The 26,691-nt window shown below is 40.7% G+C and overlaps 1 protein-coding gene and 1 long non-coding RNA gene across 7 annotated transcripts in view; both read right to left on the bottom strand.

Annotated features, from left to right (window-relative positions):
• Nucleotides 1–1,762: 1,762 nt before the first annotated feature.
• Nucleotides 1,763–9,476, bottom strand: LOC140532632 (uncharacterized). The gene is made up of 3 exons (XR_011976606.1): nucleotides 9,130–9,476; nucleotides 2,852–3,055; nucleotides 1,763–2,734 (listed from the first exon to the last, which is right to left on the bottom strand). It is a non-coding gene; the product is annotated as an uncharacterized lncRNA (long non-coding RNA).
• Nucleotides 9,477–11,802: 2,326 nt separating this feature from the next.
• Nucleotides 11,803–26,691, bottom strand: part of DNAJC13 (DnaJ heat shock protein family (Hsp40) member C13) — a 122,866-nt gene continuing 107,977 nt past the window's right edge. For all 6 annotated transcript variants that reach the window (XR_011976605.1, XM_072651331.1, XM_072651329.1 and 3 more), the window contains 3 exons: nucleotides 20,258–20,401; nucleotides 19,324–19,423; nucleotides 11,803–12,680 (listed from right to left, as the gene is read on the bottom strand). Coding sequence is in view for 5 of the 6 variants with exons in the window: in XM_072651331.1 (XP_072507432.1) it covers nucleotides 12,583–12,680; nucleotides 19,324–19,423; nucleotides 20,258–20,401 (342 nt within the window). In the remaining variant the exon portion in view is untranslated. The remainder of the gene's footprint in view (nucleotides 12,681–19,323; nucleotides 19,424–20,257; nucleotides 20,402–26,691) is intronic.

Here is a 26,691-nt window from a genome sequence, read left to right as displayed (position 1 = left end):
TATATGAAGGGCAGGGTGTTTGCCAGGGGTCTGGAGGGCTCCCATGGGTGCTGCCATATGGGGTAATGCTGTAGACCAAAGATAAACTCTGCCTTCCACCCAGTTATGACTTCTCTCTTTAGCCCATCAAACACTTGCTTCTCTTCTTCCTTAGATTATCTTCCTAATAGCTAGATTGTACTTGATTGCCAGATGAATCTACCTCGGTCTTTCTGGGCAACGTTCCAGTTTTTCACGGATTGACCTTTGTCACAATGCCAAGAAACTGCCTAGGTTGGGGCAACAACTCTGATACCAGCAGACAAAAGAAAAGCAAGGGAAGAAACACTGGGAAGTAAGGGAAGGAGACAGCACTGGAAAGGAGGCCTTCCCTCGTAAGGAATCAGAGTGGGAGAGGTTCACAAATGGATAACAAGGGACTTTGGGATTTCTCTAACTCAGGTCCCACTGACACCAAACCCCAAATGTGGAACGGTGATTTCCTTGCTGTAGAGGACTCCAGGCCACTTGGCCAAGGCTACACAGAGAGGACTTGTCAGAGACGGGACTTGAAATCAGACTTTCTTGATTCTAAGGCCAACTTCCTAATCACTAGAATGGGAAAATTCTCTTCCAGTACTCTAGAACTGGGAACAAACTGACTGAAAGGATGATATTCAGGTGGGGGTGAATGGGATATAGCCAAGTACCTTGGTGTTGGGGAAATGGGCACCTCAGTGGGGTTAGATTTGTCCTTTTTGTCTCACAGCACAGAACCAGAAGCAGTGGGCTGGGGTTGGGGAGGGGGTTGGAATTCCAAAGCAGACTTAGGCTGAGAAAGGAAAAAAAACCCATCCCCAGCTTTCCAGAGCTGAGGGTTGCCTGAAGCTGGACAAACATTAGAGACAGAATAAGCATTTGTAAAGTACTTGACAAATACTATTTAATCCTCACCACAATCCTGGGAAGCAGGTGCTATTGTCATTCCCATTCTATAGTTGAAGAAACTGAGGCAGACAGAGATGAAGTGACTTGCCAGGGTCACACAAGTCCAGTGTTCTGTCCACTGTGCCACCTGGCTGTCCCTAGGATCCATCTGAGAGAAGGAAGAATCCTCCAGGATCCTGTGGGTTAATGGCGGATATATCTTTGTGTTCACCTAAAATCAACTGGAAAGGAAAAACCCCGAAAGGGGCATAGGGAGGAGCTGAGTGAATTTTCAGAGGGTGTGCCTAAAGATGTGCCTGGTTCTGTTGGAAGAAGCAGACTGTTACCTCCTCAGTGGATGCTTGCTTAATCTGTAAAATATTCTTCACTAAGGTCATAAACTGTGCTTTCCCAACAACTTGGGAGAGAGACTTCCAAGGGCTAGAGGAGACTGTCAGCGCCAACGTTTCTCTCTCAGAGTAGAAAATGATTTAGACTTGAAATAATCATAACTTTTAAAAAAATGTTTCTGGCAGTCTTGTGTTCAAAAACATTTTTTCCCTCCAACAAAACACAATCAATCCAGGCAATTTTCCTGAGTCTATCCTCTGACAAACATTGGCAGTGGTCTCTACTGGCAGAAGACCTAGCTATCATCCTGACATGACTCATTCCAGCCTGGGCCTGGACTGCTCTTCGGATCCATGGCCAGGCAAGGCCGAAAGCTGGTCATGCTTGCCACCTGCCCCTCCTTTTCCTGTTGACGTGGCTCTTCAGTATGCAGAAAGTAAGGCTAATGTTTCTGTATTGGATAAATACGATAGTTGAGTAACAGACTAAAATAACTACACACACATTACAGAAAAACCAAAGGACATTTTAACACTAATAAACATTTGTTCTTGTACAGTATACGTGTTTACTCAAATTTTCCAGTAAATTGTTCCTGGAGTTTTCCTTTCTACCCACAAAACATAATTCTCTTTCTTTTCTTTGGGGGGGAGGGCGGGGCGCAAAACCAAACATTCCCCAGTTCCGATCAATCTTCATCTCATTTCCCATAAACAGGTGGCCCTGTTGGTCATGACCCCAGGTAAACACTGTGGTTCTGCTAGCCTGCCTTGCTGGCTTTATCATTTATTATTGTAAAGTGCCTTGGAAACCTTGAAGCCTTATGTAAATACTAGTTATTGTGATTATGGCTTTAGACCACGGGTTAATGACTGAGCAACCTGGAGAATGTTTCCTGATTACAGTTGTCAAATAGCGTTTGTTAAATCATGTCACTAGTAAAAATTATCCATAGGCAAGTATCCTGTGTACCTGATTGAATCCTGAAGTCTTTTCTAAAATGGTTTAGGGAAAATGCCTTTTAGATTTATTATAAGTCTAGTTATATGAGAAAAGCAAAAGTAGAGATTAAGATAAAATCCATTCTGAGCTAAAGGGACCTTATACACCATCCTGGCCCACAAAGGTCAAGTGTCATAGTGGAGATTGGTGACAGTGGTAGGACAAGATCTCAAGTCTTTTGGTTTTCCAGTCCAAGAATCTTCCTATTATACCGTAGTCGGGGGTATGTAGGCAGGAGACGACAATATTGGCTTTTCTTGGTGACGGGTGTTTTCATTTCTTTGTATGATCTTTTTAAAGAAAGTATTAAGGTTTACATTCACCTTAGGGTATAGCTCTCATCAGTAGCTTTGGTTTAATCAGCTACATCTTAGTCTGTTAAATGGGATGTTTTGTAGGTGTTACTTTAATTTTTAAAATTAAATTGCATTTTTCCAGTGCAGTATTTATTTTCTCTCTCTCCTTTCCCTTGTCACTGAAAAAAAAGAAAAATAAAACACTTCTAATAAATATGCATAGTCTTATCAAACGAAGTCCCATATTGGCCATGTTAAAAAAAATATATCTTGTTCTTTTACATTTAGTACATCACCTCTGTCAGGAGGTGGCGTCGTTCTTCGTCATCCGCCCTTTGGAGTCATGGTGGATCATTGTGCTAATCGCAGTTCAAGTCTTTCAATATTGTTTTTACAGTGTCATTATTGTATGAACTGTTTTCTGGTTCTGCTCACTTCACTCCGCATCCATTCATACAAGTCGTTCCAAATTTTACTGAAATCATTCCCTTCATTATTTCCTACAGCACAACGGAATTAATTAATTCATTAATATGCCATAATTTGTCCAGCCATTCCTGATCAACCCCCTCTTACTTTGCAGTTCTTTACCACCACAAAAAGAGATGGTATAAATATTTTTGTACGTATAAGATCGTTTCTTTATATCTTTGGGGGGGCCTAAGCTCAATAACGTATTGCTGTATACATTGTACACACATATACATGTTTATGTATACAAATTTAGTAACTTTTGGGGTATAATTCCAAATTACTTTCCAGAATGGCTTGATCAATTCATAGGTCCAACAATAGTGTATTAACTAACACGTCCATTTTCCACAGCTTTACAATATTTGTCAGGTGGAACCACAAAGCTGCTTTATTTTTCATTTCTGTAGTAAATAGTGATCTGGAGCACTTTTTCATACGCATATTGGTAGCTTGGATTTCTTCCTTAGAAAACTGCCTGTTCATATACCCTTATGAATTGGGGGAATTGTTCTTATTCTTATGGATTGGAATGGAAATGAGACACTTATCAAAGAAAATTGCTATAAAGAGCTCCCCTCTCCCCACCACCACCCCTATCTCACCCTCCCTGGGCTACCGATGTCTCTCCCATGCCTGGCTGCATTGGATTTGTTTGTGAAAAAACAAGCAAGCAAAAAAAACCCAACCCAACTTTATATAATAAAAATGGTGCATTTTTTTTCTGCAATCCTCTGTCCTTTGGTTATGAATGCCTGCCTCCCTTATCTGTAATTATGAAAGGTAATTTCTTCCTTGCTCCTCTAATTTGTTTATGACACGACTTTTTAATTTTATATCTAGACCACATATCCATCTAAATTTTATCTTGATATATGTTGTGAAGTGTTAGTCTAAACCTAATCTCTATGGATTGGTGTCTAGTTTTCCCAACAGTTTTTATCAAAGAGTGAATCCTTATCCTGGTATCTGGGATCTTTGGGTTTATCAACACTAGGCTATGTTGGTTTGCTTTGGTATATTATATATATAATCTGTTCCATTGATTGACCTATTTTTCCAAACCAGTATGAAATAGTTTTGATGGATCATTGGTTTGTAGTAGAGGTTGGTTGCAAGGTCTCCTTCCTTACCACTTTTTTTATTACTTGAGATTTTTGTTCTTACATTCCTATAAATTAATTTTATTATGTTTTCTAGTTCTGTACTTTTTGGTAGTTTGGTATGCCACCAAATAATTAAGTACTGTCTTTTATATTGAGTCAGTGTTCCCGTGGGCAATTAATATTTCTCCAGTCATGTGTCCTCTCATGTATGCATGTCCCACATGCATGGAATGCTCATCCTCTCTCAAGTTTCTTCCCCACTATGGTGCATCTGCCATAGTCATCTCTCTACCCAAGTGCTGGTGACATAATATTAAAAACAGCAAACCTCCTTTGACATTTAAAACTCTTTACAACTTGGGCTTTCCCCACCTTTCCAATCTTGTTACTCATAACTTCCTTCCATGACCTCTGTGGTTAAGCCATAGTGTCTGTAGGGAGCAGCATGCTGTCCATCCTCTGACTCCTGCCTGGACAGCACTGGCTGACCTCCATTACTCATGATGCTTTCCCTCCTGTTTCCTACAAGACTCAGTTCAAGCTCCATTTTCTACAGTAGGCCTTTCTTGGGCCAGTCTGCTATCCCCCTACAATATCGGGTCACCTCATGTCTGCTTTGTGTCTTGAATATATTTATACATGGACATGTTGTTCCCATTACAATTTAAGATCCCTGACAATCTTAAAAAGCTTTTGCCCTTGAATTCCACAGTCTCCCCAGTGATCACCACAGTGCATATCGGCATTTTAAAAATGTTGACTGACTCATGCTACTGGTTATTCTGCCATACCAAGACTTTCCCCCCAGCTTAAGGTCTTTGTTACTCTTGGTTTTCCAGCTGATATCTCCCCAACCTTTTTGATTTCTCCTCCCCTTTGTGGCACTGATATATCTGAAGTAGATATAAATGAAACTCCTGCATCATTTAACAACCCCTCTCCAACACCCCCTCCAAAAAACCCCCAAAACTCATAGTCACAAAGCATGTTCTTTTCCCAGTGGCCAATAATTTACAGAATTTGAGAGTGAAGGGAATTCAGCTGCCCTCTAGTCCAAATCCTACATAACAGGACTCTGTGTTATGTCACATCTGTCAAATAGGCGTCTAGCCTCTGCATGAGACCTCTGAGGACACCTCAAGTGAGGAATTTATTTTTTATTTTTATTTGCATTAAGCTTAGATTAGCTGTTTAGCAAATTCCTCCATTGCTTCTGCTTCTGTCCTTGAATGAAATAGCCCTCATCTGCCACTATTGCCTTCTGTTCTCCAGGTTGGGCCTTCTACAGATCTCCATATTACATGGACTAAAGACCCTTCACTATCTCAGCTGTCCTCCTCTGGACAGTCTCCATCTTATCAATGTCCTTCATTAAATGTGCTGCGCAGAACTGAATTTTTGTGCTTTATTTCTAAAAAATTGCACAGGTATTCAGTCCTAAACCTACACAGTATCTTTGCTTTGTATTTACAAGGTGACATAAAAACGTCTTGGATGTTTTCCAACTGATGCTAGGCAGTCCTACTGTACCTCCTTATCAACTCACTCTCCCATTCTCCACAGGAGCTCTGAGGATGGCAGAGTGCATGGGGCTAACAACTCTTTATTTCTAGTTTAACACAGCCCAAGAGCACATTCCTTCTTTTGGCTGCTCTCTGAACACTGCTGACTCCTGTTTAATCCTGCTGCCCCTATTTTATAGTGATGAAGGTTGCTGTTGTTTTTTTTTTTGTAACCAAGAGGAAGAATTTTCATTCACTCTTACTGAATTTCATCTTATTCAGTTCAGTCCCAGACTCAAGAGCCTTTTAGATCCTGACCATGACCCAGCATATTAGTTATCCTTTCCAGTTTTAGGTCATTTGCGAATTTGCCTGCTTCCTCCTCCATAACTTGGGCTTTGGTTCCTCATAATCTTAAAAACATTTTTTTGTTCTGAACTTGAACACCAAAAATAGCACTTCCAAACACACACACATACACATACACACTATACATATATAGTGTGTACCTTCATTTAATGCTGCTTGCTTTTAAATATGTGTATGTATGTGCACATGTATATATGTATGTACATATATGTGTATATATGTGCATGTGTATATATAAAATGTATTTTTTCTTTTTAAAATTATTAGTTTTCAACAATCACTTCCATAAGTTTTAAATTTTCTCCTCCTTCCTCCCCGCTCCCTCCCCGAGATGGCATGCAATCTTATATGGGTTCTACATATACATTCTTATTAAACACATTTTCACATTAGTCATGTTGCATAGACAAATTAAAATGAATGGGAATGTATTAGGTCATTGCTGTGAAGAGCTTAGTCTATCAGAAACAGTCCTCGCACACTGAGTGTGCATAATGTTCTCCTGGTTCTGCTCATTTCACTCAGCATCAGTTCATATAGGTCTTTCCAGGCCTCTCTGAAGTCTTCCTGTTCATCATTTCATATAGCACAATAGTATTCCACTACATTCATGTACTACAACTTACTTGTTCACCCATTCCCCAGTTGATACACATCCCTTTGATTTCGGTTCTTGGCCACCACAAAGAGAACTGTTATAAATATTTTTGTACATTTAGGACCTTTTCCCATTTTTATGATCTTTTTGATATAGAGCCCCAGAATTGATATTGCTGGGTCAAAGGGTATGCACATTTTTGAAGCCCTTTGGGCATAGTTCCAAACCACTCTCCAGAATGGCTGGATCAGCTCACAGCTCCACCCACATCTTCTCCAACATTTATCATCTTCCTGTTTTGTCATGTTAGCCAATCTGATAGGTGGGATGTGGTACCTCAGAGTTGTTTTGATTTTCATCTCTCCAATCAACAGTGATTTAGAGCAAAAAATGTGTATTACTATGAGGTATTCTTTAAAACTGTCTTGTTTGCGCCTTATGTTCTTCTGGACAGTTAAAAATGTAAGAATGGTCCTTTTATTTTCATCTCTACTGCTGGTTCACACTTCTCCTATGACCACTCCCTTTCCCCCCCACCCCAACTAAAAAGTTAAAGAAAAACCATCAGCCATCTCCCTGGAAGATGGATTGGAGTGGGGAAAAGACCTCAGGCAGGTAAGCCCCTCCTAGCAGCTATTGAAAAAGTTCAAACATGTGGGATGAGGACCTTGCACAAGGGTGGGGGCAGTGTCAGAGAAGGGAAGGGAGCATATTGGAGACCCTGCAGAGGTGAGATTGACAAGAGAAGCTGCAGAGGTGGAATTGACAAGGGATGCTGCAGAGGTGGAATTGACAAGGGATGCTGCAGAGGTGGAATTGACAAGGGATGCTGCAGAGGTGAAATCCGCAGGCCTTAGCTACAGCTTGGATATTGCAGCTGGGTGGGTAGGTGGGAGAGGAGATAGAGAGGAGTCCAGAATGACTCCTAGGTGTAGAGAGTTCTGCTTTTGGGCTACCCATGTTTCATCACTAGTAGTGGGGGGAGGCTACCTTGGGCTGACGTTTGGCTTCACTGTCACATGGCCCCCTTTCCTGTTGCCTGTAGATATGTTGGATTTCTTGATTTTTATTTGGTTTGGTGTAAACTTCAGGATTTTGCTGCAGCAGTTGTGTGGGGGCCTAGGTTTCTGTCTCCCATCCAGGTGCTAATTTTGTAAGGAAAAGCCCAAGTTTAATAGCAAGCAAATTTGAAATAAAATTTTTGAGACTTACTCCTTGAATTTCTTGTCTGGTTCATGGAAGAAACAATTCAAGATAATTATTCTGAAAAATAAATGCTTGGTGCTATGGAAAAGTTGATCTTGTTGCTAAAATATTATTTACAAATCTTGTGCCAGCTTTATAAAATTTACAATGGTGGTCATAAACTTACCTGATGTTTTTGCTTTGGATTCATAAGATAACAAAAAAACTTTTTGGATATTTCCTCGTTGCTGCTAGGCAATCCAGTTATACCTCCCTTATCAATTCACTATTCCACCCTCCACAATGACTCTTCCAAACCTTTTCATTCCTCCTCAAAGCTCTCATGGCTACCCCTCCTCTGACTCAGCTGAGAACCTTACCTCTACTTTACAGAAAAAATTGAGGCCATCAGCTGTGAATTCCCTCCTCTCCTATTCCTTATTGCCTATCAAGTGCCTTCTGCCACTCTCTCCTCCTTCACTTCTGTCTCAGATGGTGAAATGGCCTTACTCCTTACCAAGGCCAATCCTTCTACTTATTCAAATATCCCATTCTCTCATCTCCAACAGACTGTCTTCTATGGCATTCTCACTCTTTCACTTATTTGCAATATTTTTATCTACTGGCTCATTCCCTACTGCCTACAAACATGCCCATGGCTCCCTCACCCTAAAAAAAAAGCCACCCCTTACTTGATGTTTCCATCCTACTCACTATCATCCTATTTCTCTTCTCCCTTTGAAGCTAAACTCCTAGGAAAAGCTGTTTACAATGGGTGTCTCCACTTTTTCTTGCTTTTTAACCTCCTGTAATTTGGTTTCTGACCCTATCATTCCTGTGAAACTGGTGTCTCCAAAGTTATTAATAATCTTAATTGCCAAATCCAGTGACCTCTTCTCAACCCTCATTCTGTTTGACTTCTCTTTTTGAGAGGTTTTGACATTATCACCTTCTTCCCTTGATACTCTTTTCTCTCTAAGTTATAAGGACATGCTCTCTTCCAGTTTTCCTCCTATCTATCTGGGCACTCCTTCTCTGACTCCTGTGTGCCCTTCTAGTTACATGAAGTATTAGCTATAGTTCCCTCTGAGCCCAGAAGCTACATAACTTTCCCTGGGAAAACCATGGTGCCTGCAACAATTAAACATAAATCTTTCAGTGACATTAGACCTAACATGGTGAGAACATAGGCTTTATACCTTACTCCCTGACTGTTGCTGGTGTCCTCCCGAGGCGTAATGGAATCTTAATGGTATTGGCATAACAGTCACCAGGAAGCATGGTGAGGGTTGGAAAGATAGATGGAAAAGGGTGTATCTACTCACAGTTTCCAAGAGACTTACCTGGCAATGCTCTTTAGGGGTTGATGGAACAATGCCTATACTCTGAGGAAAGGAAGAAATGAAGGGAATTGATCCACCCTCATTCATCAAGGTGTGAGGACTGAGGATCTTCCCTTAAAGAGTCAATCTGAAAACCCTGATAGCTCTCTAAGTGGCTTTCTGTGTTGAAATTGTGGCATGTCTTCTTAGTTTGGAGCTGGCAAAGAATCTGGAGAAATCTAGATGAGAATGAGGAAATACAAATTTTGATGTCAGAAAACCTTGGGCTGAATGTATAAGCCAAAAGTATTATTGCTGAAAAGTCCCAGGATTGAGCCTGCTGAAAGTAAACTCCAAACTTTGTTTCTGGGCTTTGGAGTGAATGAAGATAATGAAATTAAGACTATTTTTTTCTCATTTACATTTTGACCTTGAAGTTAGTCATTTCAATCAATCAATCAATGTTTACTGAGCACCTCCTATGTTCTAAGCACAGGATGAGGGCCTACAACAGAGGTGTGTGGCAGCAGCAGAGGACAGAAGAGGGCATATTCAAGAAATGCTGCAAAGGTGAGATCAACAGGCCTTGGAAACAGCCCGGTTACAGGAGTTGAGATTGTGAGGAGTCCAAGTTGACTCCTAGGTTATGAGCCTGAGGGACTAGGAGGAGGGTGTTGCCCTCTACAGTAAGGGGAAAGGCAGAGAAAGAAGGGGTGGTCAGGGAAAAAGACCATTTCTGTTTTGGACATGTTGAGTTTATGTCTGCTGATCTGAGATGTCTGCAAGGCAGTCTGAGGTGTGAGATGAGAAGTGAGGACAGACTTTGGGGCAGGATAAGTAGATCTGAGAATCATCAGCACTCCCTTTTCGTTTTTCTTTGTCATCTATTAAAAACTCTACAAGCTTTTGTGTATACAGAAATCTTTCAAACATTAACTCATCTTAATTTATATGCTTTAAAAATTTAAAAGCATTATTCAAATATTAATTGCCTCTTAGTCACAATGCACTATGCACTATAAAAATGGGGAAAAAAAACCTCACAACTACTGTTTCTGCCCTTAATAAGTTTGCAATAGGGAGACAAGTGTATTATGCTCTCATGCTTATACACTGAAATATAAGGACATAGGAGATGTCCAAATAGGTGAGATTGGAAGTCTATCACTTTAAATCTGGTGGGGTCTTTGGAGATCATACAGTTCAAATCCCTGTTTTACAGATGAGGAAAGTGAAGGTCAGAGTGGGTCAAGGTCATCCAGGTGGTGAGCAGCAGGCCCTACGCTGGGATCGATGTGCCCTTGTTTTCTCTATGCAGTGATCCAAGTTTTTTCCTAGAAACATGTCTGAGGAGCTCAGACATATTAACAACCAAAATTAGAGAAAAACCTGCCTCTAAACAAGATTAAACATCTTTATAGTCTCATGGTTGCCAGACATTATATTTGGTTATTTAAAAAAACTGTTATGCTTGACAAGCGTCATCCTTACCATTTCCAGCGCTACAACAGCCTTGATTAAATGTTTTTACTTTTTTTAAATCAGTCTTGTGATTTCATTGGGTCTCAGGAGCTCCTGGAAAGGACATTCTCTGCCCCTGTAGTTTATTGGCTGTTCAGTCGTGTGGGGAACTGACAAGTTAAATAACTTTACCTGGCGTAACACAGTTTGCCCCAGAGACAGAACTTGAGCCCAGGGGCCTGCCCCAAAGGCTAGCTCTTTGCTACCATCTTCTTTGGTGACTTCTTTCCACATACAGTAGTCACTTACACCATCATATAAGATATTGCTTGTGACACTATTTTGTCAACTACAGGAAATGTTACAAAACAACTTTTTATAGAGAAAGGCTGAATGAAATTTAGGCCTATTGCAGGCAATCTTTTGTTCTACATTACAGTATTTTACCTTAGCGCATCACAACTGTTTTTTAATTTTAAAGTAAGGTCTGGTGGAAAACGGGATGGTGCTGGAAGGATGGTGATTTTCTGACTTCAGAAGCCAACCTTTGGACCTTCTGACATTAAATCACATTGTCCCTGACAATGCCCTATAATCTCTCAGCTCTTCAACTCATACTGAACAGTTTTCAAAGGGTACTTGAAGATATGAGCTCCTGGTGTCTGGGCTAAACAGTCAGTTTCCCTCTGGCACTTCTGATTACACCACTGATGTTCCATGTGGACCAGAACTGCGTTCTTCTAAAATACCGGTAAGACAAAGCATATCTATGCAAACATCAGAAGTCCTTGAAAACTGTAATCAGATATTAGTTCGTATCCTTCAGTGCTTGCAGGTGTTAGACATGGTTGATAAGCATAATTTGATGACGGCTCTGGAATGTGAGTTCAACAGTTAGCAGGTAGGTGGCACAGTGGATAGAGTGGTGGTCAGGAGAACCTGCATTCAAATTCAGCTTCCTATACTTACTAGCTGGGTGACCCTGGGCAAGTCACTTCACCTTCAGTTTCCTCAGCTGTAAAATGGGGACCACAGAGAAGGAAATGACAAACCACTCCAGGGTATCTTCCCCAAGAAAACTTCACTGGGATCACTAGGAGTCAAGATACATAGGAAGTGCCAGGTCTGAGGCAAATGTCACATGTTGCCACTATTCCGTTTAGGACAGTGCCACTAAAAACTGTTCTGTAACTGCTGACACTTAGAGGAAAAGATTAAAAAAGAACACATCTGTCTCATCAACAAGGCAGTCAATTCCCTTTATTTTTAAAATTTTATGTACACATTTGAATGATCTGTATAATGTACATTCAATATAGAAAGCTTTCTATGCGGGGTAACATAGGGAACATTTCACAATCCCACCAGGCTCTTACATAATGTGTTAATGGCAGGGCTGGTTTTTGTTTTGTGTCTTTTTTTCACATAAGCTCATCCTCATTCAACAATCTGGTAAAGCCAGGTACACACAAACACGTCTACTGTGAGCTATCAGGAACATAATGTTAATGATCAAGGACGTAAGTGAACTGGTACAGGAACAGAACCTAATAATGTTGGATGAAGAGGACGATCACGTCAGACTCGGTGCAGGAGGAAAGACCCTTTTATGGGGAAAGAGAGTCAGCCCAATTCCTGTAGACTGCAGCTCAACACCACAGCTACGAATTAAAAAAAATATAAAAACTTGGGAAAAAGTTTCGTCTTTTTGATTCACAGTCTTGTAAACAGATACAAAGGAACAAAATGTGCTTTTGTACAACAAGAGAAAAAATATTCTTGTGTACCCATTTAGGTTGATCCACAGAGTGCTTTCTTATGTTACAACGTGATACAATTAGAATCACTGACTTTTCTCCTAAATAAAAATATATTTATAGAAAAAGGAATAACACTGTCATGAAACAAGCAGAAAGGCAGTTAGGAGTTTGCTTCAATGTATCAGATGGAGGAATGTGGTTCTCATCACCGGCCTTTCTGCATTTATTGTAATTCATGAATAGTTCAAGTCTCTTAGCCAAGATCGCCTGCTTCATGGTCTACTGGAGGTGGCATGCTAGATAACACTGTTGCTGATGCCCCTGCAGTAAGGTAGCCAGCAACTCCAGGTCCTAGTTAAAAGAAGAAGATGATATCAGTTTTCTAAACATTGTACTAACCAATGATAACATTTTTTTACAAGATAGTTTTTAAGTGTAACAAACTTGATTAAGTGTTCTTTTATGAAAAACTGAGAGTTTATTAGCAGTCTGAATAATGTGATTATTTAGTTTTTTTAAAAAAAGACAATTCCTGAGCTTTTTATAATGTCTACCTATAATAAAAAATTATGGAGCCAGTAACTTCTGTGCATTACTGCTATTAGAACAACAAATGCAACAAAACTAAAAATTCATTATCCCAAATGTGTGCCAGAGTATGGAAACAAGGCAGAAATAACCCCCACCCTACCCCTTTTTCTGGAAGCCAGGTTTCTCAAAACACTGGGCAGAGAGTAAGGAAAAAATGTCAAATGGAAACAATGAGAACTGATAACATTAACCAGATTTCTAATGAAAACATTTTCATAATCAATCCTTCAACATTATCACAACCAGTAGGAACAGGTATCATAAAAATAACTGAAAATGAACAATGCCCTAACTAGGGCTCATAATAAGAAAATGGGGATGGAAGCCACTTTTACAAATTTGAAAATTGTAATTCTATGGTGACAACATCCCTAAGTGGAGGGTGAAAATTTTTAAGAATAACCAGTTAGTATCCTCAGGCATTTTTGTAATAGTGCCATGAGCCAAGCACAAATTCCCACTGGATGTAGGGGTGGAGAATGGAGAATTGGGAAGATTCCTACAGTTTGAAAAGCACCATCAGAAATGTCAAGGCTTTGTAAGATTCCTTGAGCTCTAAAGTAGTAGGTGTAACCCAGAAAGATGTTGAACCAAACACTTATCAAAGTTTCTTTTTATAAAAATATAGAATGGTTTCATTCTTTCTTAATTATAGATGTGTATTCCTTTCCATGCTCAGAACCATTCCAGAAGCCCAATAAAACACACCAATAAATGCTGTATAGGAGGGATCCGATGGTGACCATTCAGCAGTACTTTGAGCTAAAATTGGAGAAGACAATGGCAAAGAGCTGAGGAGCATCAGAGGGCAAGGGCCAGAGACGCAACAGAAGCAACATGCACTTAGCAAAGTGGTATCTACCTGCTTCAGAGAGCTACACAGAGGTTAGCAAGCTGCTGGCAGAGCAGATCTAAAGCCCACTTCTGAGGTGAAGGGGACTGCTGCCAGTGAGAAGGGAAGGAGAGACACCTGAAGGGAAAAAAGAGATATAAGAAGCAAGGGCAGTGCAGACGCGGAGCAGTTTGATGAAGGCTGAGGATCAAGGCAGGACAAGGAAAGGCTGTAAGGATCACCTCTATATTCTCATTCCAGGTGCTGTTCAACAGTGTCCCAGGTAGACAATGACCCCCCCCCCCCCCCCTGCTGTGACTGTTTAAGTCTACATGAGGTCAGAGGGAACCCCAGGCCCAGAACACTTAGGGGGAAAGGAAGTGAGCAGGGGCCAATACATTCACCACTATTACAGGTTTGTGAAGAAGCTTAAATACATTTTTAAAAGGAGGCTAGGAGGCACAATAACTATACAAAATGGATGTACACTGACTTTCCTGGCCTTGTCCTCTGCCTTCCACAGACTGCTCACAGAAACTAACAAGTCAATGAACCATCTCTGACAATGGGAGTCTCAAGGTGAAGACACTATATTTTAAAGCAATTTACTGCATCCAGACCAGTAACCATTGAACCTCAAATGGCAGGTAGACTACTTCAGAATTTAAGATTTCAGCACATAAAATATCAGCACTATCTTGGAGGCTGTCCTAACCTGAAGAGAGATCACCAGCCCCAAAACCCACCATCATGCCCACATGTATTTACATGAGAATGTACACTGATAAGTTTCCTACCATTGGACCAATGTGTTGGGGCTACACCAGGTGATAATTTGGGGACTTTAATGTGCTAGGTATTAAGCCATAATAGCTTAAGGCCAGAAGAGCTCTCCAAAGGTTCATCTAGTGACTGGGCTCTAGTCTTCCTTCCTCTCTTCATACTTAAGTTGTCTCAAAATAAAAACTATTGACATGTATTCATTTATAATTGCCTATGTGCTGGGACCTCAGAGAGGCTGGAGACACAGGTACAAAGGTGAAACAGTCTCTCTTGTGAGGATAATGCACATTCACAGAGGGACAGTCAGGGATGTCGAGGTTCCAGTCCTCCCTGAAGACAGGAGCTGTAACATGGGCAGTTCATTTACCCTCTGTAAAGCTCAGACTCTAAAATTGCAACAGTATCTGTACTGTATTGCCTGTCTCACAAAGTTTTTGAAATAGATTTATCAACATTCTATAAATGGAAGTGGAAATGTTAACTAAGGAGCCACAAGTACACATACAGGTTGTGTGAGGAGACCTGGCATAACCTAATGCCTTACAAAAAAAAAAATGCATCTTTTGTGTCATTTTAAAAATTGTTAAAGAAAAACTGAGTTAATTTAAAATATTACATTTTAGTTTCCTGGATGAATAAAAATGGTATTTTATAATTGAAGTTTTGGTATAAGTTCCTCTTAAGAAAAATAAAATTCACTGGATGCATGTCCAAATGAAATGTGCTGTGCATGTCTACGGAAGGAGAACAAGCTGTCAGAACTGAGGACCTTACATAACATTAAGAATCCTCACAGTTTAGCTCAATTGTCACAGGAAATCTTCACAAGAAAAATGTAAAAGTGCTGGCTTGGAGCTCATTTTAAAAGTACTGTTCAAAGGAGAGCAGAGTAAGTACTCTGTGAATTCAACACATGAAAGCTATTGAGTTACCATGGCCACCACTGAAAAGCATGGTCAGACACCAGTCTGAAGGAAACTGGCTCTTCACGTGTTCTGGTGCCTGCCTCTCGTTCAGAACAATGACCCATGACTCTGGTGCTGCACATGACGCTGCACACGATGCTCTGGAGATGTCAGGGCACTCATCTTCCTGGAGAGGCCCACCACTCTTGCTCTCTTTGTCCTTGACTTTCCTACGGCTCTTTTCCCCTCTTAATTTCCAATGCTCAGGTGCTTAGAGACATTCATTATACAACTTTTAACTGAGCTCGTCTTATTAAGCACCCACTTTGAGCAGGGCACTGTGATTCTCAGGGGCTTACGTTCACCTTGGAGGGGGACACACATGTCCACAAAACAAAGGTACTTTGGAAATTTAAGGCATTCATAGCCAAGGACAAAAAAAAGCTGCTGAATCACAGAGCAGAATTAAAGCACTTTTAGGCTAATTTCCAACAAGAATTCTGGGCACAGCAAAGCTGATTTGTTGGGGGGGGGAAGGGCATGGCTAGTGGAAGCAGTTGCTTCTTGTTGGCCTGGTTCCAATTCTCTACAATGAATGACCTTGTGTAGGTGCTTTTTCCAGCCTTATCCATACAAAAATCACTCTTTCCAAGAAAATCAGGAAGTGGAAGAGAGCCAAATTTTTCCATAATTGTTTTCCTGACACCAAGTAGCAGGTACCCTTTCATATACTTCTCCTATCACCAAAACAAAACCCAATAAAGTTCCTAAAAATACCCAAAGAGGACACTTAGAAATCTCTAGGAGTCAAGAAGAAAGGACAAAGGAGAACCCTTCTGCCTTCCAGGGTCAAGCTTCTCTAAACCCTAGGTCAGTTAACCCCTCCCCCCACTCATTTCTTGACATCTAACTCCACTGAAAAGGCTATCCCGGGTTACCAAGGATTCCTTAGCAGGTTAGTGTCATGGCCTTTTCTCAGTCATCATCCTCCTTGAGGGCAAAGACTTTAAGTTTGTCCTCAGAGCCTAGCACAGAGATGTTTTACTTGATACAAGAAATTAAATTAATCATAAACATTACACTTTCCTATTTGGCTTACTCCCTGCTAACACTTCAGCTACAGAGAGCTTAAGTATAATAAACTCAATTTCATCTCTGGGTTCTAAATAATTTCAAATAATTGTTTCAAGCTAACAAAATCTTATATCAACAAGTGTACATGTTCAGTGGAGTTTCTTATAATTTTACCTTCATGGCAGATTGTACAGCAATGAGGAAATATGAACCACCCAGGTAGAAAACATACCAAACAAGCCAACAAATAGGTCATGTAACAACCAAAACGCTCACATTCATTCTCTATTTCAGATGGGAGCAGACCTGCTGCCCAGCTTATGTTTCCATCCCATTGAAAGGACATCCCTGACAAGATCTCATTCCTGAGTGATGGAGCTGAGTGCAAAGAACAGCCCATAGGCTCAGCTAATCCACCAATCTAGCCAGCTACCTGGGTTAGAGTTACCTTTGACTTGATATGGATCCTTTAGACACAAGGATATCCTTACCTGTTGTGATTACTAACAATAAAAATATTCAGCTGTATACTGGCCTCAGGGATAAGCTAAAAAATGATTAGCTATGGAGGAGAAACCCTGCTCAGCATCAACCAACAGGGCCGTGGAGACAACAGGTAAGTTAGCCTGAGGGGCTGGGAAAAGAAGTGTGATGAGAAACTAGCTGAAGAACAACCTTCTTTTGGCTTCTACCAGTGCTATGTCTCAGGCCCCCACCTCAGCTCACCACCCCAATGTTCTGTCCCTTAGGATTTTTCTCTGTTTTTCTGCCTGGTGAGCTAATTTTACTGAAGCTACTGTGAAAGGACATAAAAGCTACTATTAGTTGCTTGGAATGTGCATGTGGGGTCTCCATTCCTAGTATCTGGCAAGTGTAGAAAGAGTGAAAAATCCTTAAACCCTATATAGGGAGGAGAAAACACCCTCAGTATCCAAAAGCAGCATTCTGTATTTTCCCAAAGAAATGTTACTGTTACATTAGTTATTAGGTTCTGTTGCACTCGTTTAAACAGGTTTTTCAATGCAGCCTGGGGAAGTCTTACAGAAAAAGCTTTCCAAGTTCCAAATAACTGATATACACTTCAAGGAACATAACTAATTCACTACTTGTTGAGCTTTAATGGTTGGGAGATCCTCTGTGCATCATCTTGGAAGAACATGTAAAAGATAAAGAGGCTTGGGTGGGTTACAATCAGAGAAGAACGCCCGAAAAGACTGTACCAGGACTGTACCTGGCAATGTGTGAGTATGTGTATGTTAACAAAGGTAAGTGACAGTGTCTACTCTGGAGGAGCAGCAAACATTCTTATAAAGTTAGCAAATACACTCTGAACTTTTAGACAGTAAAACAGTGCTTCCCGTGCTTTGCTACATGGACTGAAGTACATCTCCCACCTCTGCCACCAGCTTGGAATATTTGTTAATAAAATGTGATTACTACTAAGCTGCTGCCCACATGGAGCTCAAAAACCTAAATATTTTAAAAATAATTGTTCTTGGATGGTTTATACTTTACAAAAGATTAAAATAGACTGACTGGGTGGCTCCAAATCTATGTTATAGGCATGAGGAGGAAAGAAAGGAAACCCAAACAAAGTGAAGAGGCATGTCTTCTACCTACCAGACCTTAGGGCAAAAGAAACATTTAATTTTTCCATTTCAGAACTTCCCAGTTCTCTATACATAACGATACTTAACACATTTGTGAAAGAGAGTACCCCAAATATATTTCCACTCATACTTTGCATTAAACAGAAATGTATTAAAGACTGTTAAAGGTGAAGGAAAAAAGCAGCAAATTCAACAAAATGCAAAATTACAGTCACGCAACACTTTTCTGAAGCTGTTATGCTAATTTGCTGACTCACTCTCTTTGCTGTGGTTTCTAATTCTGTAGTATCTGTAGTACTGGAAGGCAGACAACAGCTAAAGCTTACTTGGGAAATATCATGACAATAAACCAACAATGCACGCAACATTCAGTCTTTTCAGCTATGCCAGTTTTTGCATTTGAATGCCATGTGCAGAAGGACATATTTTCATAGGAGGCCAAACAAGTCCGTGTAAATTGTCAAGAAATAAGCTACAGTCTCAACTTTCATTCCCATACAAGGAGAAGCTTTGTCTCAGTGATTACACGGGGCACACCAGAGCCTGTTCTTCAATAAACGCCTCCCTAAAGCCCAGCAAACTCGTAATGCCCCCTTGTTACTCCTCAACAAATACAAACAGGATGTCATCAGTGATACAATAACATTTTCAGTGAACTTTTAACCTGACTCTAATATGACTCTCATTTTGGGTACCAGGTATTTCCCTTCAGGAGGGCCCTGCTCCCCAAAGCTTTGAAAAACACCCAACTAGCCACTGGGAGTTTGAAGTTACTATTTGTTTGTTTTTAAAATATCAACAGATCTGGATCTCGATCTCATATCCTCAATAACAAAGAGATAGTCATGTCTGTTATTTCCTTGTGCCACTTTCTAAGAAGTTCAGGAAAAACAGGTATTTTTACTTGGAACGTGGTGTGTATAAAAATGGATCCAAATTGACCACAGTATGTATTCTACTACACAAAGTACATACTATTTTTCCCCATGTACTTTTATAATGTCATGTTCTGACAAAAACAAGACAAACAAAGCCTGATCTTCAGTGGCTACATGACAGCATGCTAGTCCATGATGAAAAGGTGCTGCTACGCAGACCAGGACTGACCTAAAACACCATTTTATAAATACTTTCAAGACCTGATTCAGTCAAAGCAACATGGCATTTTTACTGAAGAGATAACGCCCCAAACTGCTCACCTGTGAGGTATCCAGCTGTTTGTGTCTCAGAAATGAACAAGTCATGTTTTTGATCTTTGAAGGCACTCCAGACGGAAGAGCGAGACAGGATTTCATTTACCTACAGAAATGCAATGGGTATTTGTCAGTTTATTTTGATTAAAATTGCTGCAAGGAAAGCTCTAACTAACTAGTCCATTAAATCCTTGATGGAGAAAAGCTATGAAACCATGGTGTATAAAGTACTCTAAGGAATCTATAAAAACAACACAACTCATGCAGGAAGAATTCAATTACTGAAGCTATTTGAAATCAGTATATGAAGTTAGATCATTAAAATTTATGGCACAAGAAAAATGCAAACAAAAAGTGAAATGTTTCCTTGATTACTACTAACAGAAATACCAGAAGATATGAGTGCTCTGGTCTTTAAAAAAACTGTGATTGTCAAACCATACAATAAAGTAGCAACAAGTTTCTCTACTGCAATTCTACAGTAAAAGACAGGATGGCATCCTGGTCAGAGAATGTACCTTATAAGCCAGGAAGCCCTGGACTCAGCTCCCACTTCAGACATAAATGGGCTATGTGCCTCTAAAAACCTCTCTGTGCCCCAGGCACTTTCTTAAAATGACCCTGCAGGTACTGATGCTCATTAGGAGAGGGAGTTTCCTCATCTGAAGCTCTTTACACAGATGAAATCACAGATCCAAACAAAAAATAAACAAATTCACAGTGGTTATTATGGTCAAAGACTCACAGTATTACCTAGAGTTAAAAAATATCCATTGATCCTCCACCAATACCCTTTAATGTGGCATGAGTTTTCAGGTAGTTAGGAAGGACATGCACTGATCCATTCATTCTCCTCTCTGGCCCCACTTGGGACGATTCACTAATGAATCTCTGGTCTGTCTGGAGCACTGGACCAGGTCACAGTCACTCACACACTTACCTCTTCTCCGTACTGCAGGCTTCGGGTCATTGACTTCAGGGCTTTAACAATCTGAGCCTTCGTGGCTGCTGGACTGTCCAAATTTTCAAGGCCAACGCCTTCTAGCAACTTTAACAGATATGGAACCAAGTCTGCTTTCAGGGCCTATAAGACACATTCACTTTTTTAAAAGACTCTAAGCAAAGTTAAAACACGAAATCAGAGGATTTTTACTCGGCTGGTAAGGCCTGCTGGACTGTTACAGCATTGTTACCTGTTGTTACACTGCTCTCATGCTAAGAGAATTACCAAGTACCAGTATGATTCTATTTTAGTGAGAAGTTTTTTAGGAATACTTTTTACTTTCTCAAGTTATTCACACAACCACCTGTTCGTTGCCTACACTTTCTATCATTACAAACTCAAACTGTGGTATCACAGCTGGTTTTCACAGCCTCTTCCTAATCACCAAGCCAAGATTAAAGTCCAGATCACCCAATAAGACACTAAAATTCTCCCTGGTGATCACAGAGTGAGTGAGTGTGAATGTGAGTGTGTGTGTGTGTGTGTGTGTGTGTGTGTGTGTCTTTAAAAAAATTAAGACCCCATGGAGTTGAAGATTAAGACTGTTTTTGGTCCTCCAAAATCCTATTCAGGAGATGGAGCGAATGAGAAACATCATACAATATAACTTGGTATCTCTCTGAAAAATAATAGTAATGAAAAGATAGGAACAGAATAACTACAATCACTTCTCAAGAACGTAACCAATTTTCAAAGGGCAAATTGTGGATGGAATTAGCAAGATCTACACTTTAAATGTTCTAAAGTTACAGAATTTCAGCAGTCATGATATTAATTCATTTTGTAAAATAACATTAAAAAGAAAAAAGACAGCATGATATAATGCTAGAGTCACGAAAATCTGTATTCCAGTCCTACTTTGGATACATAACAACTGCATGACCATGGACAAGTTTGGAGCTGCCTGGGGTGACAAGAGATTAAATTACATACAGAAGAATTGCAAATGTATTTAGCTGGAAAGAGTTCTACCTCAGAACAAAAGCAATTAAAACATTAAGTAGAGTGTTTGACAAAATCTGAAATAGAAGTTACTTCTAGAAGGACTGCTGTTTTGACAGCATCTGCTGGGGAATCTATAAAGCAATCTGGCAGAAATTAGGTGCAACCCAACATCTTACACTATAAACTACAACAAGTTCAAACTAATTATGCAACCTGAATATAAAAGGTCACATCATTAAAAAAAATTAAGAGAATTCAATTCCGATAAAGATGGAACAACTTCAGAATTTAAAAGCATTTGCATAACGGAGATAGCGTGGCACACAGTACCTCTGACATACAGTACCTCTCTCAGAAATCTGCACATCTGAGTCTTTAAGACACAGGGAAGATGCCAACTTCCAGTGGTGGAAGGAGTTTCCTCATTTGGAAATTTCCTAGTATCAGTGAAATTACAGGCACACTCTCTATTTCTACACTCTTTAAATATCCTTGCTTTAAACTTAAATGTGTCCTTTGGTTGATTAATAAAAGTTCCTAATCTTAAATCTTACATGAATAATCATAAAAGACATAATCAGAAAAGGAATTGTTCACAGTGGGGGAAAAACACCTGCTTCAAAAATCACCAAAAAAAGTTTAATATCCACAACATGCAAGAAATTGCCAGCAAAAGATAACACTAAGCGTTCCCTAGTAGATAAGTGGTAAAGAGATAGGAAGACATCATTTGCAAAAGAACTGCAAATGTAAATAGGTTCCAAATGACCAAAAGCAAAAGAAATATATATTAAAATAACACTTAGGTTGTTTTAACCTTCATCTCAGGCAAATTGAGAGATGACACAAAGTCTACTAGTCAAGGCTGAAGGTATTCTAGAAAGACAGGAACACTAAAGCACTATTGGTAGAGCTGTAACTTTGTCCAATTTTTCTGGATACATAGAAGATCAGGTGTCTGAGGCCAGCTGAATTGTAAGTAATTAAAAAATCAACAAGGGTCCCCAAGAAAAGATAATGAAACCCCTTCCTGTCCATATTCTAGAGCTGGGGGACTAAACAAGGCAAAATATTATTGCTGTAGTTCCTATGCTACGGGACAGTTTTTGTGTGATTTGGAGGTGACGCAATGGACGTAGACAAAAAACACTAACAAAACAAGAGGCCCAGAACTAGGATAAACACTCAAATTCTTGTTCTAGGGAAGTGTTGGTGGTGGTTATTGTCCTTCGTCTTCGAAGAGGACCAAAATGACATCACCATGATAAAGTGAAGTTTCAGTATGTCCGACTGTGACTGATCAGACCAATACGAGCTAGGAATGCTCTACCACAGGTTGGGCACAGATAGTCCATGTGAATATCCCAAATTTGCACGTCCTGCATTTACTTTGTGCTGTCTCAATTCTGCTTTGCTCAAAGAACACAGCACTCTTTCTGATGTGGGCAGACCATGCTGAGCGGTCCTGTGCCAGTGTCTCCCATGTTGCACAGTCAAATCCAAAGTTCTCAAGAGAGACATTGAGAATGTCCTTATATTGCTTCTTCTGGCCACCATGTGATCACTTGCCCCATGTGAGTTCACCATAAAATAGTCTTTTTTGGCAAACATACATTTTACAGTTGAACAACATGACCAGCCCATCAGAGCTGCGCTCTCTGAAGCATAGTTTGAATGCTTGGCAATTCAGTTCAAACAAAGACTTCAGTGTCTCGTACCTTTTCCTGCCAGGTGATTCTCAGAATCTTCCTAAAACAGCTTAAATGGAAGCGATTCAGTTTCCTGGCATGGAGCTAATAAGACTGTCCATGTTTCACAAGCATATAACGATGAGGTCAGCACAACGGCCCTGCAGACCTTCAGTTTGGTAGCCAGTCTAATGCCTCTTCTCTCCCAAATTTTTCTTTTCAGCTTCCCAAACACTGAGCTAGCTCTGTCAATGCGTGCATCAACCTCACTGTCAATGTGTACATCCTTATAAAGTACACTACCAAGGTAAGTAAACTTATCCACAGCATTCAAAACTTTTCCAATTGTTGTAACTGATGGTTTCACAGATGGATGACATGGTGGTGGCTGATGGAGCCACCTGTGTTTTCTTGGTGTTAATTATTAGGCCAAAATTAGCATAGGCAGCAGAGAATTGATCCATATTTTGTTGCATCTCAGCTCCAGAGGCTGCATTGAGTACAAAATCATCTGCAAACAGAACATCATGCATCGTCACTCCCCTCCACTTTGGTCTTGGCTTGCAACCTTTTCAAACTGAAGAACCTGCCATCAGTGTGGTAGTTGACCTTGATGCCAATGGGTTCATCCTCATTGAAAGCATTTATCAAAATGGCTGAAAACATCATGCTAAAAAGCATGGGAACAAGCACACAGACCTATTTCACTCCACTGGTGACTGGGAAGGCATGAGAGCACTGCCCATTATCCAGAACCCGGGCAAACATGCCACCATGAAATTGACGTACAATATTGATGAACTTCTACAGGCAACCAAATTTTGACATGATTTTCCATAAGCCCTCATGACTGCGTCAAAGGCCTTGGTCAGATCTACAAATATTGTGTACAGACCTCCGTTCTGCTCCTGGCATTTCTTCTGGAGTTGTCGGGCAGCAAACCATATCGACTGTTTCTTGGCCCTTTCTGAAGCCACACTGGATCTCAGGTATGTAACCATCTTCCAAGTGATCAGCCTATTAAGGAGGACTCTAAAAGAATTTTGCCAGCAACGACTAAGAGAGAGATCCCCCTGTGATTGTTGCAGGACAACCTATTTCCTTTACCCTTATAGAGATGGACAATGGAGGCATCCTTGATCTCCTGGGGGATAAACTCTTCTTGCCATATAACCTGGAAAATTTCAGTCAGCTTTTACATGAGCAATGATTCCCCTACCTTGTAAATCTCAGCTGGAATAGAATCAGCACCAGGTGCTTTGCCACATGAAGGGAGCCTAATGGCCCTCAAAACCTCTTCTTCAGTTGGAAGTTCAGCTAAGGAGGGACTGACTTCAGCCTGAGGTAAATGGTCAATGGCCTCAACATTGATTGATGATGATCTGTTGAGAATACTATGGAAGTGTTCAGCCCATCTCTCTAGGATCAAGTCCTTATCACTTTCAGGGAATCATAAAAGCACTTTGGATTGTTACTATCAGCACAAAACTGAATTTTATCTTCCTTCTTACTGAGCAATCCTGTATCTTCTCTAAGCTTTGCTTGCACTTTGCTTTTGATGGAATTAAATGCTGCCTTCTTAGAGGTGGATTACCTATCCTGCTGGTAAATCCTGTAGAGTTCACGATTTTCATTTAGCAGCTTCTGAATTTCCCCAACATTTTCATCAAACTAGTCTTGGTGTTGGCGAGTGTTCTGACCCAGATGAGCAAATGCAGTGCTGTACACCAAATCTCTGAGAGCTGCCCACTCCTTTTCTGCTTCATGTTTGCCAACTGTGTGTTGGCTCAACTTTCCCTCCAAGTCAGCAGCAAAGTGTTCATGCTTAGAGAAGAGCTCTAATTTATTGACATTAATTCTTCTGGTAGTCATTTTGCCTTTGGGGCAGCACTTTTGATGAATGTGAATATTTGGCTTGAGAAGGATAAGTCTATGATCAGTTCAGCACTCTGTACCACACATTGCCTTTGTCACTCACACATCTTGTCTGTCTCTTCTCCTTACAATCATGTAGTCTATTAGATGCCAATGTTTGCTGTGGGGGGTGCATCCATGAAATTTTATTGTATTTAGGTAAACGGAACACAGTGTTGGTGATGAGGTCATATGATGCACAAGTCTTCAGCATTAAATGACCATTGCTATTGATGTTTCCAATTCCATTTCTCCCTAGGACTACCTGCCAAGTCTGGTACTCTGAGCCTACTCTAGTACAAAAGTTGCTCAGAATTACAAGCTTGTCCCCTCTTTTGGCGCACTGACGATAAGGGTCTCTAGGTCTTCAAAAAATTTTTCTTTGACTTCATCAGGGTTTGTCATGGTGGCAGCATAGGCACTGATGATGGTGGCATGGCATTTTCCTGCGAGTGGCAATTATATTATCATGAGCCTCTCATTCAACTCCCTTTGGCAGGCATACTAGTTTGCTGATAAGATTAGTTTTGATTGCAAAACCCACACCAGCTTCACAGTGTTCCCCTTCACCGTGCCCACTCTAGAAAATGGCGTATCCAGCTCCAACTTCAGTAAGCTGGTTTTTCATTTGCCAACCTTGTTTCACTCAGGGCTGCAATTTGGATGCAATACCTGTTCTCAGATCTACTGGATTTTGTGTTGTCTATTAGTGTGCACTTTCCATGTGCTGATGGTGAATGGAATCTTCTTTGCAGATGTTTCCATACATTTTGTACATTTTTTTGTTTTTTTCTGCATAGTGGGATTCCCCACCTGCTGCAGTAAGCAGGCCAGGGTTGGGTAAGCAGATCATGTTTAGGGTACCTTTTCTAGCCCCCTTCCTCACACCAGGAGGTGAGCAGTGCAATCCTTAAAAGGTTGCTCCGACACGCAGGGGGCTGCCAAGTCCCACTGCTGCTTCCAGTGACAAACGACCATATGGCCTGGGTCGCCTGTGTGCAGGGTTGTGACTACAGCTCCCAGTGTATCTGTACCTGCCGCTTCATCACTTGCATGTTGCCACAGGACTTTGAGGTATAACAGTAAAATGGTACAGGTGATGCTGTCCTTTGATTTGTGGGTAAACTGGATTTAAGTGAGGCAGAGTTGCACAAAGTTGTCAGTCTTACTCTCTCCTCCAGCGTCAACATACTCCAGTGGACGAACAGAGTCAAGATGGCCGGCGATGGCTCAGGATGCAGTGGATGACCTTGGCATCTTCGGTGTCTAACCAAGCTCTAAGCGCTCCACATCGCAAGCTTCAGCTGCCTTCATGGCCGTTGGAACAAATTATTCTCATCTACCCATTCCACCAGAGGAGGTCTTCACATGCTTGGGGTAGATACCCCCCTAACTCACCAATGGGTTTGAGAACCCTAATTTACCCATAACCTGGTTTGGTCCATCTGCTGAAATTGTTTACTGGGGTGTGGCCACTGCTTGGAGCCACAGGAGAGAGTTAGGTGGAACAGGTGAACACCAAAGGTGGAAAGAGCTCTGAAAAGGGCTCAGCAGCCATCACACCAAAGGTACTGGTCCTCCCTGAACACACCCTACACCTAGGAAAGTGTTACATTCTAAATAGCAGGTGGGTTCTGAGGGAAGCTCACAGAAATCTACTCAATATACAAGAAAGCTGAAATAGAGAACAATAGCTGAAACCCTAAACATGGGGGATTAGGAGAGGATTCTGGGAAAATGACAGAGTATGTCAGAAAATTTCAAGCTCTCAAGATTTTCTCCCACAAGTAAGATAATATAGCACCTCGGGACAAATATAGAGCA

The sequence above is a fragment of the Notamacropus eugenii genome, chromosome 3 (assembly GCF_028372415.1).
Source record: "Notamacropus eugenii isolate mMacEug1 chromosome 3, mMacEug1.pri_v2, whole genome shotgun sequence".
Lineage (NCBI taxonomy): Eukaryota > Metazoa > Chordata > Mammalia > Diprotodontia > Macropodidae > Notamacropus > Notamacropus eugenii.
The sequence above is the reverse complement of the archived record's forward strand: the minus strand, read 5'-3'. Positions and strand labels throughout refer to the sequence as shown.